We start from the raw sequence: 18062 nt of genomic DNA, 5'->3' as shown, positions 1-18062 counted from the left end.
GGTGGCTGTGATGATGGGCTCAAGTATAGCAGGGATTGTGGGGCTGGCGCGGGATCGGGCAGTGTTTCGTTCTGCTGTGCATGGGGTTGCTATGAGTCGGAAATGACTCGACAGCACTTAACAACAACAACAACAGCCATACAACCCTTTCTGTCTCTTACACTTACTATTTCCTTCCATCATAGGACATTTAAGCATTTTTTTTACTTCTATCTGGAATACTCTTCTCATCTATCTTTACCTAGTTACTAATTCTTCATGCCACATCATTTATCCTGATTTCATCAAATACCCTATGTTTTATTTGTTCTTGTGCCTCTCCTTTGTAGCATTTTTACTTTTTAAGTGATTATTTTATAAATTTCCTTATTAACCACTAGATTGTAAGCTCTATGAGGACAGGAACAAGGTTTGCTTTTGCTCATCAAAGCATTCCCAGCATTTAGCTGTGGAGGCAACCATTAAAACACTAAATTTTCAAAACTATGGATAATTTTAGCCAACATGCATGCTTTCACTGCATACAATCAGAGCTGAAAAACTCTTTATGTTGTGAGGCTGGGTGGTATGAAATTTTGCAGTGGAACATACACACATTCCAAAGGGCTAAAGATACTGCATTTCTTGGTATAAATAAAAATCTAATGAATGCCAACAAAACAAAACAAAAAGTTCTATTTATCTGTTAAAGTAATGAAAGAAAATTACTCTAAAATAAAAATTTTAGACAGGGGTCAGATCATGAAGGGTTCTGAGATTAAGATGTCTGCATCTAATTCATTAGATACAGTGAGTGAACAGAACTGTTTTATGGAACCTTGTCCTAATGCTTCCTCCTCTCCTTCCTACTCTACCACAACTCCTTAGCCCAGGCTTCTGAAGGTCTTTGCTGGCACCAGGCTGGTGCCTCTTCCCAGATTCTATAACCTTGTAATTAATTTGATACACTAGGCAGATTAATCTTCTTGTTTTTAAAAAAACATTTCATCCTGGTATTCAGGGTCCTTCATGATCTGGATCAAAAATATCTTTCTAAATGGTAGAAGTCTTACATTCCATGCAGAACACCCAGGTTCAACTCCCAGTTAATGCACATTATGTGAAGCCCACACCCATCTGTTGGTGGAGGCTTGCGTGCTGGTATCATGCTGAACACATTCTAACAGAGCTTTCAGACTAAGAAAGGCCTGGAAAGGAGATCTACTTCTGAAAAATCGGCCATGAAAACCCTCTGGATCACAAGTGTCCGGTCTGCAATAGATCATAGGGATGGTGCAGGATGGGGCAGTGTTTTATTCTATTCCATCACTCACAGGGTTGCCATGAGGTGGGAGCTGACACAGTGGCAGCAAACAATAAACACAACAATTATACTTCACTTCTTTCTATTGAGACTTTCCCTCCAATGACTTAAGCCTTCTAAAACATAGTGTTTATTTTCATTTTTGCTTACACCATGCCAGAGCAATGTTCTTTCCCCCATCCTTTTTTTCTCCAAAACTTATCCTCAAAGCCCACTCCAGCCCTTTTAATTATCCCAGTCTAGAGAAGCTCTCCCCTCTAAACTTTTGGTACTCACTGAGTATACCACTGCCAAAGGGGCAGGGAGGCCACATCTTCTGACCTCCTCTAACCCCACAAGAGGAAGACAGAATCACCATCAGTAGCCCAAGTCCTATTCCTGCGAGGCCAGACATGCTCCCTCTAGCCCTTTCACCCACCCTGACCCCAATCATTCCTCCCACGGCACTCCCCCTTTCTGCTGGGTTCGATAATTCACTGCCGTGGCCACACAGAACTCACAGATTATGGGATTTATTAGGGAAGTACAAGGCTACAATTCAAGTTCAGGAAAAATGCTCAGTCTCTCTCAGCCTGCCGTATCTCAGTCAACAGTCTCTCTCCCAGCAGTGCATGTCCCTCGGTGTCTCTCTTAGCAATGTGGGTCTCTTGCGTCTCTTTGCCAACAGTGTGTCTCTCAGGGGCGCCTGCCTCTCAGGAATGCATTTTTCTTGAGAGTGTGTTTCTTTCAGCTGCATATCCTCCTCAGCCAGCAGTCAGAGAGGGCTCTGACTCTAGGAGGCCTCCTTTTGAGCCTGGCAGAGTGGCCAAACTAGCCAATCATAACATCAGAATTCTAAGCACCTGAGAGAGAGTGAACTTCCCAGAACACAGCTTTGTGCTACTCCCAACAGAAATACCCCAGGTGGATAATTTTTACAATCAGGAGCTCCTTAGTTGCTCACAGCAAATTCCACCACAGAGTTTACAGAGACTTATAGCTAGAAAAGCCATACCAGGTAATTTACTACACCACAACCACTCATTTCTGTGTATAATTATTTATTGAATGAGAAGTGGGGTGACCTTAAATAGGCATCACTTTTTAATTTTTCCAAGGTATCAAGCCTATCTTTCAACTGGTTAACTTACAAAAATAGATGGATCTGGTATTAATTCATAAAACTAGATATTTACATTGCAGGATTATCATTAGAATTGTTACTCAGTTTGCACCAAGAAGTCATCTGGATGATATGGTATGTGCGTTGTGAATTATATAATCCATTCAGTTATCCAAACATTCTCAATTTTATCCTTGGTTCAAAACATATCATCAGAACTCTGTACACTTGAGAGCTATTGCTTTGTTCACTGATGGAATTACTTTCACTAACTTAATCTGTCCACTGGCTGATAACAAAGTATGCATTATGAAACAACCCTTTAAGATATGCTATTTTACTGATTTTGGGGATGCTGTTCAATATGAGCCCACTTTAACAGTGGTTCCCAAACAAAGATTATCCTTAATATCACTTATGAAGTTTCTGAAAACCAGATTATAGGGTACTACCCTCTAAGATTCTGACTTCTTGTATCTGGGACTGGGCTTTCTAAAAAGGTTTCCAGAGACAGTGTGATAGCCATGTCAGGTCTGGGACCACTGTCCCATATCACTCCATGCTCCTTTATAAAAAAAAGTCTAAAAAAATGTTCCCTCATACATCCTGCCCGCCCCCCCCCCCGACCCCAACTGTGATTTGGGTGAAAGTTTATAGGGCAAATTCATTTTCCATCCTATAGTTCATTTACATTTTGTTTCATGACATTGACTGCAATCCCCATAATGTAACACCTCTCTTCCCTCTTCTTCCCCGTGGTTACCTCTTCCCTGTGTCGTCCTTTCCCATGTATTCCTGCCCTCTGAGCTCATCTCCCTGTGCAAATGCTGCCCTTCTGATCTCCCATGGTTGATTGTTCTAGGGGTTACCTACCTGATGTAAATGTTCACCTTGTAGGCTGGAAGCCAGAGGAGTCAGTTCAATTCTAGGCCTAAAGGGTCACTAGGGGCCGTAGTCTCAGGTGTTTTCACCAGTTCCTATCAGAACAGTAAGCCTGGTCTTTATTTTGTGATTTTGAGTTTTGGTTCACATTTTTCTTCTACTTCTCTAGGGTCTCCTATACTGATCCCTTTCCGAGTGGCTGACTGCGGTAGCCGGGTACCATCTAGTTCTGATCTCTGGGTCACATAGACTAATGTTCTCCCACACATCTTAATAACAAAAAAAACCAAACTCACTGACGGAGAGTCAAATCTGACTCATAGAGACCCCTCCTTGGGTTTCTGAGGCAGTATCTCTATGTAAGTAGATTGCCCAGTCTTCCTTCTGAGAAGTGGCTGGTGGGCTTGAACCACCAGCCTTCTGGTTAGCAAATTGCCTTAGGCACTACACCACCAGAGCTCATACATCTTAGTACCAGAAAAAACTGTTTATAAAGCATAAAATTTCTTCTAATGTTGTGGATACTATAAATCTTCTAATTGACAATGTTTCTGTCTTTTTTTCTGGCTTCTAGGAGATTTTAGGGATAGCAAAAACACTCAGAATATGTACTTTAGATCTTGATCTTACATTTAACTTTACAGCATTTGTTATTAACTGTAGTCAAATCAGCTCTTGGCTCACAGCGAACTCATGTACAATGGGACTGGACTATTGTGATCCACAGGGTTTTCTTTGGATGATTTTTCAGAAGTAGATCACCAAGTCTTTCTTCCTAATATGCCATAGTCCAGAACATGCAAGCCTCCACTGACAGTGGTGTCTGTACTTGGGTCACAGTGGAAGGGAATCAAACCTGGGTCTCTCACACAGAAGGTTAGAGTTCTACCACTGAACCACCACTGCTGTGTATCAAAATCTTTGTAGCTACTCCAAAATATCTTAAGAAACTTCCACTTTCAGTTTTGAGTAAGTAAAAGGGTCTTGACTAGAAAACTGAACAAAATATATGAAAAATGTGTTTTCTGACATTGGACAATAGGCAGTGCAAGTTCACGGCTTCTGAGAGACAATAAACAATAAAAGTGAGCCCTATTATTGTCCTGGCTTTCTCCCTCGAGGCCAATTTCCAGACTGTGGTGCAGAGAGGGAAATCTCAAACAGAGTTTGGCTCTCTTATTGAGATGAGAAGACAGAGACTGGAATTCTAGGAAGTTGAGGTGGCTAGAATTTGTGGTTCACAGCACTAGGTAAGAGGGAACCAGGCAGAGGAAGAGGTCTAAAAATCTGTAGAGGCTCCCTCAAGACTGGGTGAATACCAATCTGAGTATGCACAGAATGAAATTTGATAAGGCCAGGCAAAGAACAACTGCTGAGGAAAGAACAATGACTGGAGAGAGCTGTAATCTCAGCAGTTTTCATAGCTCAAAGGAGGCTACAAATTTTTCAAGGTCCCACCAACCAGAGTAGACAGACTTTATGGAATATACGGTTATTTAATAGACCCAACAAAAACCCACCTCACCAGTGGGATTGAACTAGATCTACAGTAAAGGCTACTCTAAACTTCTCCTAAGAAAGGTTAAAAACAAGCAACAAAAGGATTCATAAATAACGACTTGCCAAAGCTTAACACTCATTAAATAAATACAGAAAAATCTATCATTCAACAATGTAAAATTCACATCCAATTAAAAAATTGTTTCCCATGCAAAGAAGCAGGAAAATGTGACCCATTATCAGAAAAAATATAAATCAGCAGAAACAGACCCAGAAAGAATGAAATTAGCAAACAAGACATTGAAACAGTAAGTATGCCCAAAGATTTAAAGGAAAACCTGAACATAATGAAAAAAGAAATGGAAAACATAAAAAAATAAACAAAACAAATGGAACTTCTAGAGATGAAAAATACAGTATCTAAAATGAAAATTTCACTAGATAGGATTGGATTAACAGATTAGATACTGTAAAAATCAGTGAAATGAAGACAGTAATGTCTTAGATAATAAACTATCCAAGAAGTAATTGGATAGTAAACTATCCAAGTAAAAATTGGATAGTAAACTATCCAAGAAAAAGCTCAGAGAGGAAAAAAAATGAACAAAGCATCACTGCCCCATGGTACTATAAAAAAGTGGTCTAATGTGTATACTTAGGGTCCTAGAAAAAGATTTTGTTGTTAGCTCCACTGAGTTGGGCCCTGACTCATGGCAACCTCACGTACAATGGGATAAGACTGCTGTGATCCATAGCACTTCTATTAGCTGATTTTTCATAAGTAGATTGCCAGGCCTTTCTTTCTAGCTTGTCTTAAGTCTGGAATCTGGGCTGAAACCCATTCAGCATCACAGCAACACAAACTTCCACTGACACATGAGTGGTGGATGCAATAATTTTACCATTGAATCATGGGCTTGAAAAACTATGTAAAAAATAATGGCCAAAAATGTGAAAACTTGAAAAAACTTACAGGAAATTCATATACCCAAGAAGTTCAATTAACCACAAGCAGGTACCAACAAGGAAAAACACAGCAAACCATATCATATATAAATATTTAGAAATTAAAAACTCACCTTGAAATAACCAATGGACCGAAGAAGAAATCACAATGTAAATATAAAAAAATGTTTTGAACTGAATTAAAATAAAACAATGGAATGTATCAAAATTTATGAGATGTAGGGAAGGAGCATTTTAAGGGAAACTTAGGCTTTAAATACTTATATCAGAAATTATTTTATAGATAAAATGGAATATAAACAACATAAAAACATATGGTTAGTAGTCAAGACTGGTGAAATGAACATTTAATGCACACCACTCCCTCTATTCTAATATAATGAAAAAATTACTTACTTATGTTGTTGTTGTTAGGTGCCATCAAGTCATCTCCGACTCATAGTGACCCTATGCACAGCACAACGAAACAATGCCTGATCCTGAACCAGCTCCATGATTCTTGCTATACTTGAGCCCATTGCCGCTGTCACCACTGTCAGTCCATCTCGTTGAGGGTCTTCCCCTCTTTCTTTGACCTTACCAAGCATGACATCCTTCTCCCGGGAATGGTCCCTTTCTGACAACATGACCAAAGTATGTGAGACGAAGTCTGGCTATTCTCACCTCCAAGGAGCATTCTGGATGCATTTCCTCCAGGACAGAAACTGTTAGTTATTTCAGCAGTCCATGGTACTTTCAGCATTCTTTGCCAACACCACAGCTCAAAACCATCAATTCTTCTTCGGTCTTCCTTATTCACTGTCCAGTTCTCATATGCATATGAGGCAACTGAAAATACCATGGCTTGTGTCAGGCGTACCTTATTCCTCAAGGAGACATCTTTTTGCTCTTCAGCACTTGAAGGAGGTCCTTTGTAGACGATTTGCCCAGTGCTATATGTCGTCTGATATCCTAACTGCTGCTTCCATTGGCATTGATTGTAGAACCAAGCAATGTGAAGTCTTTGACAATTTCAATCTTTTCTCTATTTACTGTAATACTGCTTATAGGTCCAGTTGTGAGGATTATTTTCTTTATATTGAGATGTAATTCATACTGCAGACTGTATTCTTCAACCTTCATCAGTAAGTGCTTCAAGTCATCCTCACTTTCAGCAAGCAAAGCTGTGCCATCAGTGTATCACCGGCTATTAATGATTCTTCCTCCAATCGTGATGCCACGTTCTTCTTCATATAGTCCAGCTTCTCGGATTATTTGCTCAGCATGCACACTGAGTAAGTATGGTGAAAAGATACGGCGCTCCCTTGATTTTAAAGCACACAGTGTTCCCTTTCTCTGTTCAAACAACATATTCCTGGTCTACGCACAGCTCCCTCATGAGTACAATTAAGTGTTCTGGAATTCCCATTCTTCCCAATGTTATCCACAATTTGTTATGATGAACACAATCAAATGCTTTTGCACAGTCAGTAAAACACAAGTTAACATTTTTTGGTATTCTTTGCTTTGAGCCAAGATCCATCTGACAAGAGCAATAATATCCCTCGTTCCATGTCATCTTCTGAACCCAGCTTGCATTTCTGGAAGTTCTCTGTCAATATACTGATGCAACCATTTTTGAATTATCTTCAGTAAGATCTTACTTGCATGTGATATTAATGATATTCTTTGATAATTTCCACATTCTGTGGGATCACCTTTCTTTGGAATGGGTACAAATATGGATCTCTGCCAGTCAGTTGGCCAGATAGCTGTCTTCCAAATCTCTTGGCATAATTGAGTGAGCTCCTCTAGCGGTGCATCCATTTGCTAAAACATCTCACTGGGTATTCCCTCAACTCCTGAAGTCTTGTTCTTTGCCAACTCATTCAGTGCAGCTTTGACTTCTTCCTTCAATACCATTGGTTCTTGAAAATATGCCACCTCCTGAAATGGATGAAGATCGACCAGTTCTTTTTGGTACAGTGACTCTGTGTATTCCTTCCATCTTCTTTTGATGCTTCCTGCATCATTCAATATTTTGCCCATAGACTCTTCCAATATTGCAACTCGAGGCTTAAATTTTTTCCAGGTCTTTCAACTTGAGAAATCCTGAGCATGTTCTTCTCTTTTGGTTTTCTAACTCCAGGTCTCTGCACATTAGTTATAATAATTGACCTGTCTGCTCGAGCTGCTCTTTGAAATCTTTTGTTCAGCTCTTTTATCTTGTCATTTCTTCCATTTGCTTTAACTATTCTTTGCTCAAGGGCAAGTTTCAGAGTCTGTTTTGACATCTATTTTGGTCTTTTCTTTCCTTCTCATATTTTTAATGACCTCTTGCTTTCTTCATGGATGATGTTCTTGATTTCATCCCACAATTCTTCTGGTTTTCAGTCACTGGTATTCAATGCATCAAATCTATTCTTTAGATAGTATCTAAATTCAGGAGGGATGTATTGAAGGTCATAGTTTGGCTCCTGTGTACTTGTTTTAATTGTCGTCAACTTCAAGTTGAACTTGCATATGAGCAGTTGATGGTCTGTTCCACAATCTGCTCCTGGTCTGGTTTCGGCTGAATATATTGAGCTTTTTTCCATCTCCTCTTGCCACAGATGTAGTCAACCTGATTCTTGTGTACTCCATCTGACGAAGTCCACGTGTACAGCCATTTGTGTTGTTGAAAAAAGGTATTTGCAATGAATAAGTTGTTGGTTTTGCAAAATTCTATCATGCTATCTCCAGCTTTATTTCTGTCACCAAGGCCATATTTTCCAACTACCAGTGATTCTTCTTTGTTTCTTCTTTTGCATTCCAGTCACCAGTGATAAGCAACACATCTTAATTTTACATGTTTGGTCAATTTCAGACTGCAGAAGTTGATAAAAATCTTCAATTTCCTCATCTTTGGCTTTGGTGGTTGGTATGTAAATATTAGTAATAGTAGTATTAACGAGTCTTCCTTATAGACTTATGGATGTTATCCTATTACTGACAGCACTGTATTTCAGGACAGATCTGGAAACATCCTTTGTGATGATGAATTCCATGCCATTCCTCTTCAATTTGTCATTCCCTGCATAGTAGGTCATATGCTTATCTGGTTCCCAATGCCCAAAACCTGTCCATTTCAGCTCACTGATGCCTAGAATATCAATCTTTACGCATTCCATTTCATTTTTGACAACTTCCAAATCTCCTAGATTCATACTTTGTACATTCCATGTTCTGATTATTAATGGATGTTACAGCTTTCTCCTCACTTTGAGTTGTACCATGTCAGCACATGGAGGTCCTGAAAAACTTACTTTATCCATATCATTAAGATTGGTTCTACTTTGATGAGGCAGCCCTTTCCCAATCCTATTTTGAGTGCCTTCCGACCCAAGGGGCTCGTCCTCCTGCACTGTGTCAGACAATGTTTTCAAGCTATTCATAAAGTTGCCTCGTAATGTATCAGTGTTTCTCTGCTATTCATAAGGTTTTCCCTGGCCAATTTTTGGAAGTGGATGGCCTCCTCCTTCTTCCTAGTATGTCTTAGTTGTAAGCTGCGTTGAAACCTGTGCACCATGTGCAACTCTGCTGGTGTCTGAAACACCAGTGGCACAGCCTCAAGCCTCACAGCAACATACAGGCCCACAGGATGACAATCTGACAGACAAGTTTGTCTCCCGTAGCTGGTGGAAACCTCTGTGCCCTCCCCTTACCTGCCACTTTGTGGTCTCTGGCCACTCCCTCCCTTCCTGGCTCTAGGGGGTTTGGGGCCTGCCTTGCCTCCCGCCCCTTTACCTGGATAGCCTGCCATTCCTGAGGTCCCCAGGCTATTCCTGCTTATTTTAATTTACTTTTAAGTTAAAATAAATTTTGTTTTACTCACTCATTTCTTCTTGTAGGGTTACTTGTTTCTGTTTCTGAATATTTATTTCTTGCTCCAAATCTTCAATCTTGCTGTTTCTGTTAGTTAACTTTTGATTTAGATCTTTCACCAAACGTTCATAATCAGCTATTTCCATATTCATCAATGTGGTTTGTTGGGCATCCTATACATATAATAAATAAAAAATTCATAAATACTAGATCAGTTAATTTCATTTGTAAAAATGCTAAAATAATGCCACAAGAATGAACAGATTTGATTATCTTCTACTGTAATATAAAAATAGTTACACATTAATGAGGTAACGAAAAAGTCAGATATTTTCTAACTTGTAATTTCTCAAAATAAAACATTTTCTAATAGTTAACCCCATCTTCTTAGTTTCATTCTATTCTATAATAACTTTTGTTAACCATAATTGGCAGTTCTAGTCTTGTGAGGTTCTTATTTACAAAATATTAATATTACAAGTGACTTCTATAGTACCTTTCTTTTTAGCTTTGTTTTTGAAAATGTAGAGACAAATTAGCCGAAGTTGTACTTATAATACAACTTCAAGTTTAGAGATTAATTAAATCTTCACCTTTCACATGAAAATCGTGTACAGAAACAAAATAGAAAATCAAAATCTCATAATTCCTACATTCTTCTGGAAAGATAGGTACATAGAAAAATAAGTTAAATTTTCAATATTTTGAAGTTATGAATTCATAAATGATTATTTTATTACTACAACTAACTTGCTTTTTGAAATGTTGCTTTTCATTGTGTACAGAATACTTAACAATGTGAATGTTGGAGTTTTGACTCTGGGGTTTTATTTTACCTTCCTAACCAGCTCTAATTCTTGCATAGTTTTCTGAAGCTGTTTCTTTTCCTTCTGAAGTTGTAGTTGAAGTTCTTCAAGTTCACTCAGAGCATTGGCATGTTCCTAAAATTTAACATAACCACCACCAACATTAAAAAAGATACTATAAATCTGACACACTAAAAAAAAAAGCTTGGAAATCTTTTTAAAAACATGACCCATATCATAGAATGAGTTCTCAAATTTACAATTAGTACAGATTAACTCTGTTGGAAGGTTGGGCAATCCTACTTCCGTAGTGATACTGCCTCGGAAACCCAAGGAGGGGTCGCTATGAGTCAGGGCTGACTCGACGGCACGTAACAACAACCACAACAACAATCATAAATGCTACTCTTCTGAAATTTTTTCATTTAAATAATATTTTAATAAAAACATCACTATATATAAACAGCCTCATGCACATGTGAGAGCTGTGTAATGAATAAGAAGACTGCAGAAAAGCTGAGTGTATTTGAATTGTGCTGCTGATGAAGAATATTCAATGTACCATGCACTGCAAGACAAATGAACAAATCTGTCTTGGAGGAAGTACAGGCAGAATGCTCCTTAGAAGCAAGAATGGCCAGACTTCGTCTCTCATATTTTGGTCATGTTAGAAAGGACCAGTTCCTGGAGAAGGATACCATCCTAGATAAAGCAAAAGATGAACGAAAAAGGGGAAAACCCTCAACAAAATGGATTGACACAGAGACTGTGATGATGAGCTCAAACATGGCAATGACTGTGAGGATGGCACAGTACCGAGTAGTGTTTTGTTCTATTGTACACAGGGCTGCCATGAATCAAAACCAACTCAATAGGCCTAACAACAATAACAACAACAACAATATATATAAATAAATCAATCTCATAGGACTGTTTTTACCTTCATTTTCTGCTCTTTCTGAAGTTTTTCAGCTTCTAACTCTTTATCTACTACTGCTTTGGCTTTTTGGACTTCTAATATCTGTACTTCTAATAATTTGGCATTAGACTGTAATGTCTCAATACGAGCCAGGAGATCTTCATTATCAGAATTTAATTGTTCACACTAGAATGACAAATAATTCATTATTGTAAATACGCAGAATATATATATACAGAAGCAGAAGAATGAAATAATACAGTAATGAGTATTAAGGCATAGTGTGAAAGGTAAATACCTAAAAGTCAATTCTGCAGAATGACAATGTGAAATCAAGAATGAGATTTAAAAAAACTATCATTGTCAATATTAAGATGGCAAAGCTTCTAAGAGACCACGAATACTACTAATACAGGAAAAGGGAAAATGGGGAACTTAGATTGGAGAAATAAATGAGATGTTTGCTACTTGTTTTAGTTGCTGTTATCTTCCTCTCAACAGGGCAAAAGAAAAAGAAATTTTGTTTCTGGTTATATATTATTTTTAACGTTTGAAGCAAAAATATTTAGAGTTAAAATACACTTCTTACAATTTTAATTTTTACATTTACTTAAAGTTACCTGAACAGTTGAATTTCTTAATTGTTTGGTAAGTTCTTCTATATGATGTTCACAATTATTGGCATGTTCTTTTTCCATATCCAACTGCTCTGACTGCTTATCATATTCTAATAAAAGATTCTTCAATAAAAGATAGAGATTTAACTTTAGAATATTATTTATTATGCATTCAGTTGGTCAGACAGCATCACCAAGCCATCTTGATTTTAGATTTATGAGTCCATCCTGGATATTTAAAATAATTGCTCAAGTTGAACATTTGACAGAATACTTAATTGGCCTCAAAAAATAGAATTAACACATAATTCAGGTAAGTTTTAGTATGAAGGGAATCTATTAAAGAGAAAGAAAACTTTAAGTATCACAAAATAATACCTCCAACAAAAACAACAAACACAGACTTCTAAAACGTAAACAAAATCAAAGGAATAAGGATGAAAAGTTTAGCCTGGGCATTTGTTAACTCCACCTAAAGAATTCTGATGAGATAATGTTCCAGGGCTGGCCTAAATAATGTGGAGGTGCTAATGGAAGAACACTGGAAGACACTACATAGTCTCTTACACTTTGCAGCAAAACTTTCTATATTTCTTGGAGAATCAAAAAAACTGAAATTTTATTCTCTGATACTCCTAACTGGCCTACCCAAGGACAAAATGCCCAGACTGATATTTTTGCTATATACCAACTAATCAGTTTAACCCCAAAAACATGTAAATGAAATTCACTGTTTCCAGACAGCCTGCAGCTTGCTCTTTCCTCTCTTCTTTACAAATCCTGTTTTTGCTTTTGTTCCTAAACAACTACTGACCGATCTCTTTTGTACAAATGAATTTGCATTTAAAATAACTAATGAAATGTTTCTAAGCTTTCTTTGCAAGCTTATTTCTGAAAGTCTCACTGAGATATTATAACTCACCTGGTTCCTATCATCTGAACTAAGAACTGTTTAGTCTGAAAGTGAACCTCACTGGACCTGAACCCTTTAGGATTCTCTCACCAAAAAATACTGGTAGCATTTGAGCTCTTTTTGACTCTTGATTACCCTACCTAATTCTTGGCCTAATCTAATTTTGTTTCTAAACTCTGATTTATGCATGATCAATTATCTGTTCATGTTAGTGGCTGTTGGAATGTGAATTCTGATTATACGGATTGGATTGTTCATTTAGTGATTTCTTTAGTGGCAGAAGATAGGAACCGGGAATATAGAATCTGGTTTATTCATGGGCCTAACAATTGTCATTAGCTACAAAAACTGAATTGCTATACAAAGCCTGACACTAATAAATAATGGATACTTACAGGAAGTTCTGACTTTAATCAAGTATTATTCCTAAGGGGAGCCTTGGAACAAATATAAATGCCAGGCATTCAATGGTCAGCATTCCTTAGGCATGCTGAGGCTTCTAAGTAAATGAGTAATAACACATTATTGTCCTTTTAGGACTCTTGAGTTCGTATGTTTTAAAAAACTGGTAAGTTTATTATAAGTGATACGGACAATGAAAAAAGAAATTGTCTAGCCAAATTCAGAAGTGAACTAGAAAATTACTCAGAATCTTAAAAGTGATGCTCCCTGAAGACACTTATGTCTGTTTTTGTGAAGAGTGATCAACATTGTTAAATATTAGTGTCTCAGATTTTTATACCCTGTTGATTTATCACAAATGGAATCTTCAGCTTGTCCAAAGGTTAGGAAAAATTTATAACTATGTGATATAGTTCTTAAACAATAAATTGATATAGTTAGTTCACCTCTGGAGGAAATGAATAAATTATCTAGTCTCTTAAAACTTAAAGCTCCTGCTCAATCTGGGTCATAAACCCACTGCTAACAAGTGGCTTCTGACTTACAGTGACCCTATAGAACAGAGTAGAAATGCCCCCATAAGTTTTCCAGCGCTGCCATTATCTTCTTCCAGCGGAATGGCTGGTGGGTTCAGACTGCTGATCTTTTGGTTAGTACCTGAGTGCTCTTCTGCCAGGGCTCCTAACAGGCTTACAGATGCCTACTAAGCCTATAAAAAGTTTAAGTAAGTGTTTTTTTAAAAATAGATTTGTAAGATCTCTTTATATATAAAGAATACAGATTCTCTGTCATATTTTCAGATACATATTTTACATTTTATGTTGTTCAGTCTGGAAGTTTTTCGTATTCAGAATCACTTAAGTAATGAAGTATTTTAAGTTTTAAAAATTGCTTTCATATCTTTTTGACAAAATTCTTTAATCCATCCAGAATTTACGTTGGTGTGTGGTGTGAAGAAAAAACCTAACTAAATTTTTTCCAAATAGTTTTCTAATTCCTTTTTTATTGGTATCTATTTTAAAATCTTACTGAAGCAGTATAATTTCTGCCTGAATTCAAATCCCAGCGGTCACTTTAATAGCTCTGTGACCTTAAAGTAGTCCATTAACCTCTCTGTGAGACAGATTCCTCACCTGTAAATGGGGGATGCTAAAAACATACTAGGAGCTCTGGTAGCATAGTGCCTAAGGCACTTGACTGCTAACCAGAAGGCTGGCAGTTCAAACACACCAGCCAATCCTCGGAAGGAAGGTTGGACAATCTACTTCCATAGTGATACTGCTTCGGAAATCCAAGGAGGGGTCGCTATGAGTCTGGGCCGGCCCTACAGCACATAACAACAACAACAAAAACATACTGACTTCTTGGGGTTATTTTGAGAACTGTGTAAAATAGGTAAAAATGCTTGTAAGAGTTTGGCATATGAGTGTTTGTTGTTACAGAGAAGTTTCTCTTCTGTTACATTAATTTGTCTTCTCATTCTTACATCATAAATATACCATATTAATTATTTTAGCTTATACACATTTTTAGTTTGCTAGAGCAAGATGTCACTTTTCTATCCTTTTCAAAAACTTAGCTTTTTTTTTTTTCCTAAATTGTGCTTTGGGTGCAAATTTACAGAGCAGAATTTGTTTTCACTCCCTGATAAGCAACCCCAATCCTAACCCATTCTCTTCCTCTTACTTCTCTGTGACCCTCTTACTCCATCCCTGTGCCCTTCTTAGTTATACACTCCTGTCTGTCCAGCTTTTCTGCCACGTGAATGCTCCCTACTGGTGCCCCGTGGCCGATTACTCCAAGAGGTATATCTTTGTAGAGTAGGTGGGTGCATTGCCTGGGTTGGGTGTTCTCCATGTGAGTCTTACTACTGTTGAGCTGAGAACAAGGCCTTGGGAGTGAGTCTTATCCCAGGCCTGAAGTGTATCCCCGGGCCATAGTCTTCATTCAACCAGTAATGCTGTTTTTATGTTTTTGAATTTTGTTCCACGTTTTTCCTCCCACTTTATCCAGGATCTCCAGAAAAACTTAGCCATTTTGTCAGCTTATCTTTCATTTGAAATGTAGTATAATTGTCAAGATCTCGCCACCAAAAAAAATTTAGAATTTTTCATGAAATTATCTTAGGATTTGTAAATCAAGAAGAGAACTGATTATTTCACATAATATTCAATCATTCTATGTAAGTTTTGTACTTTTTTCATTCCAAAACAAACCAAACTCACTGCCACTGAGTTGATTTGACTTATAGCGACCCCTCCTTGGGTTTCCGAGGCACTATCTCTACAGAAGTAAATTGCCCAATCTTCCTTCCGAGGAGTGGCTGGTGGGTTTGAACCGTCTGCCTTCTAGACAGCAGTCAAATGCCTCAGGCGCTATGCCACTCATTAAAGTTTTTCCTTAAATTGCATTTTTGGCTACTATGAGATTTTTTTCTATTGAATCCCATTTGATGATTGCGTACTCTATTTTTCCATATAGTATGTATATGTACATGCCACTGGAACTTAAGTCCTAAGACCACAGAAACTTAGTGGCCTCATGTCTCACTAGTATTTGTGTAAATATTTCCTGAGTGAATAACTGAAGAATGTAATATATATCTTGCATTTAGTGATTCTGTTATACTCCCTTAGTTCTCACAACAGATTCTTACATTATCTCTATACACAAGCATATTACTTCCAAATAATAATGTTTTTACCTTCCCAATAGGCCTCTTGTTTAAGCATTAAGTTTACTCACTTGGCCAGAACAGTATTAACCAACAGTAATAATGGCCACTCTTTTTATTAATAATTTTATTAAGTGCATGCATGAGTATATACACCCAAAGATTCACTAAAAATACAAGGTGATTGTTTTATAGGCAAGAGTTTTACATTTCCAGTAAATTTCTTCATTTAGAAGTTAAGAACTTCTATAACAAGTTATAACTTGTTAATAATTAAAATATCTCTTTTTACCTTATAGCTTTCTGCTCCTTGAATGAAATCCCTCATGGAAGTAGACAAGTGATCCTTTTCTGATCGAACACATTCAAGTTCCTCCCTTAGAGTCTGGGTCTATTTTAAATATACACTGAAGTTAAGAGTTTTTCACAGATAGAGAAACTTTGATCCTCTGAAATGTAAGCTTCAGATTCTCATTCTAAGTCATCTTACCTCTTTTCTGCTAGAATCAAGTTCTTTCTTTGCTTTCACAGCAACTAGCTTTAACTTATTTATTTTTTCCTCTTTTTCTCTGGATTCCTTTTCCAGATTTTCTAAAAATTAGAAAATGAAAGGATTATATATGAACCAAAAGGGAAAATATTCAACTTATTTCCTTATTTTAGCCCCCCAAAACTGCTATCATTTTGGAACACCAACTCTGCAAATTCAAATTAATAAGAATAAGCAACAAAAATATTGATATCAATTTTTTTTTAAGTGAGAGCTCCATTATCTATGTGAGGCAAACACAATGCAAAAAAATTTCATTTTTATCCATCCTGCAAAACAGCCTTTCTTCATTTCTTAAGTGCCTAGGAATCAGAGGATGTTAGGATTACTTTTGTGTTTCCTGATAATGACAGTATTAGGATTTTGGGAGCTCTGGTAGTATAGTGGCTAAGACACTTGCCTGCTAACCAGACAGTTGGCGGTTCAAACCCACCAGCCATTCCTCGGAAGGAAGGTTGGGCAATCCTACTTCCGTAGTGATAGTGCCTCGGAAACCCAAGGAGGGGTCGCTATGAGTTGGGGCCGACTCGATGGCACATAACAACAACAACAACAACAACAACAACAACAGGATTTTAGTTGGTTAATTTGCAAATCAGGATGAAATAGAGTAGACATCATCAGACAGAATTAAAATGGTTATGTGCCCTAGGCACACTCCTCTTGGTTGCTGGGTTTGATTTTTACAACTAAACCTGTAATATGATGTTTCCCTACTCAATTTAAACCTTCCCCTAATTTCTTTAGCTACCCCACTATTTGAACTCTAGTGTTGCAGGCCTTACTTGTTTGATGATACTTTTGGTAAACTTCAGGTTACAATCTGAATTTCTGTTCCTCTTAACCTACCTGCACCTGTGCCCAATACTCTACCTTCTGTCTGGCTGCTGTAAGTGAACTCCCTGTGTGTGTATATATATGGAGCTTTCATTCTAGGTGTAGAGGAGAGAAGAGAGAGCAATAAGCAAGATGAAAAATAAAATGTGAAGTAAGTTAGAGATAACTCCTTAGAACAGAGATCAGAGGATTAGAGGAGGGAGCTAAGGAGTGTCACGTAGGAGTTTGGGAGGAAGGGGGAAACTCCTTTAGTCAGACTATATTCCGAATTCTAATGATCTTTTCAGACTGATGCTGTTTCTTATTTCTAGCCAAAACAAAAAAGGAAGATTACTCGAATTATGAAATTAAATGTACTGAGTTTAAAAATGTTAAAATGTTTTTGTCCAGGTATTTCTAAGTAAAGATGATGGGTGGATTAGAAATCTTGCCTTTCTACTCCAGATAAATTCAACAGTCATTCTTTCTCATTAATAGATGGAGGGCACATCCACTAATAATGCTTTCCAAGTGTGTATTTGACAAAAGACAATAAAATGCGGATGGATGAAGGTGATTTGAAAAGAAAAAATGAGATTACATATATATATATGCAAGGCTATCTCATTGAGGACTAAGGTGCGCCTGACACAAGCCATGATATTTCCAATCACCTGGTATGCATGTGAGAGCTGGACAATGAATAAGGAAGACCGAAGAAGAGTTGATGCTTTTGAATTGTGGTGCTGGCGGAGAATGCTGAAAGTAC

The 18062-nt window shown here is 37.5% G+C and overlaps 1 protein-coding gene across 1 annotated transcript in view; it reads right to left on the bottom strand.

Annotated features, from left to right (window-relative positions):
• GCC2 (GRIP and coiled-coil domain containing 2) overlaps positions 1-18062 on the bottom strand; it is a 110397-nt gene that overhangs the window by 50166 nt on the left and 42169 nt on the right. Inside the window, exons 7-12 of the mRNA XM_007942364.2 lie at positions 16418-16518; positions 16220-16318; positions 11942-12061; positions 11343-11507; positions 10433-10537; positions 9607-9769 (exon numbers count right to left, since the gene is read on the bottom strand). Of these exons, the coding sequence (XP_007940555.1) occupies positions 9607-9769; positions 10433-10537; positions 11343-11507; positions 11942-12061; positions 16220-16318; positions 16418-16518 (753 nt within the window). The remainder of the gene's footprint in view (positions 1-9606; positions 9770-10432; positions 10538-11342; positions 11508-11941; positions 12062-16219; positions 16319-16417; positions 16519-18062) is intronic.

This window comes from Orycteropus afer, unplaced genomic scaffold (assembly GCF_000298275.1).
Source record: "Orycteropus afer afer isolate SDZICR_OR568_19922 unplaced genomic scaffold, OryAfe1.0 scaffold00089, whole genome shotgun sequence".
Taxonomy (NCBI): Eukaryota; Metazoa; Chordata; class Mammalia; order Tubulidentata; family Orycteropodidae; genus Orycteropus; species Orycteropus afer.
The sequence above is the reverse complement of the archived record's forward strand: the minus strand, read 5'-3'. Positions and strand labels throughout refer to the sequence as shown.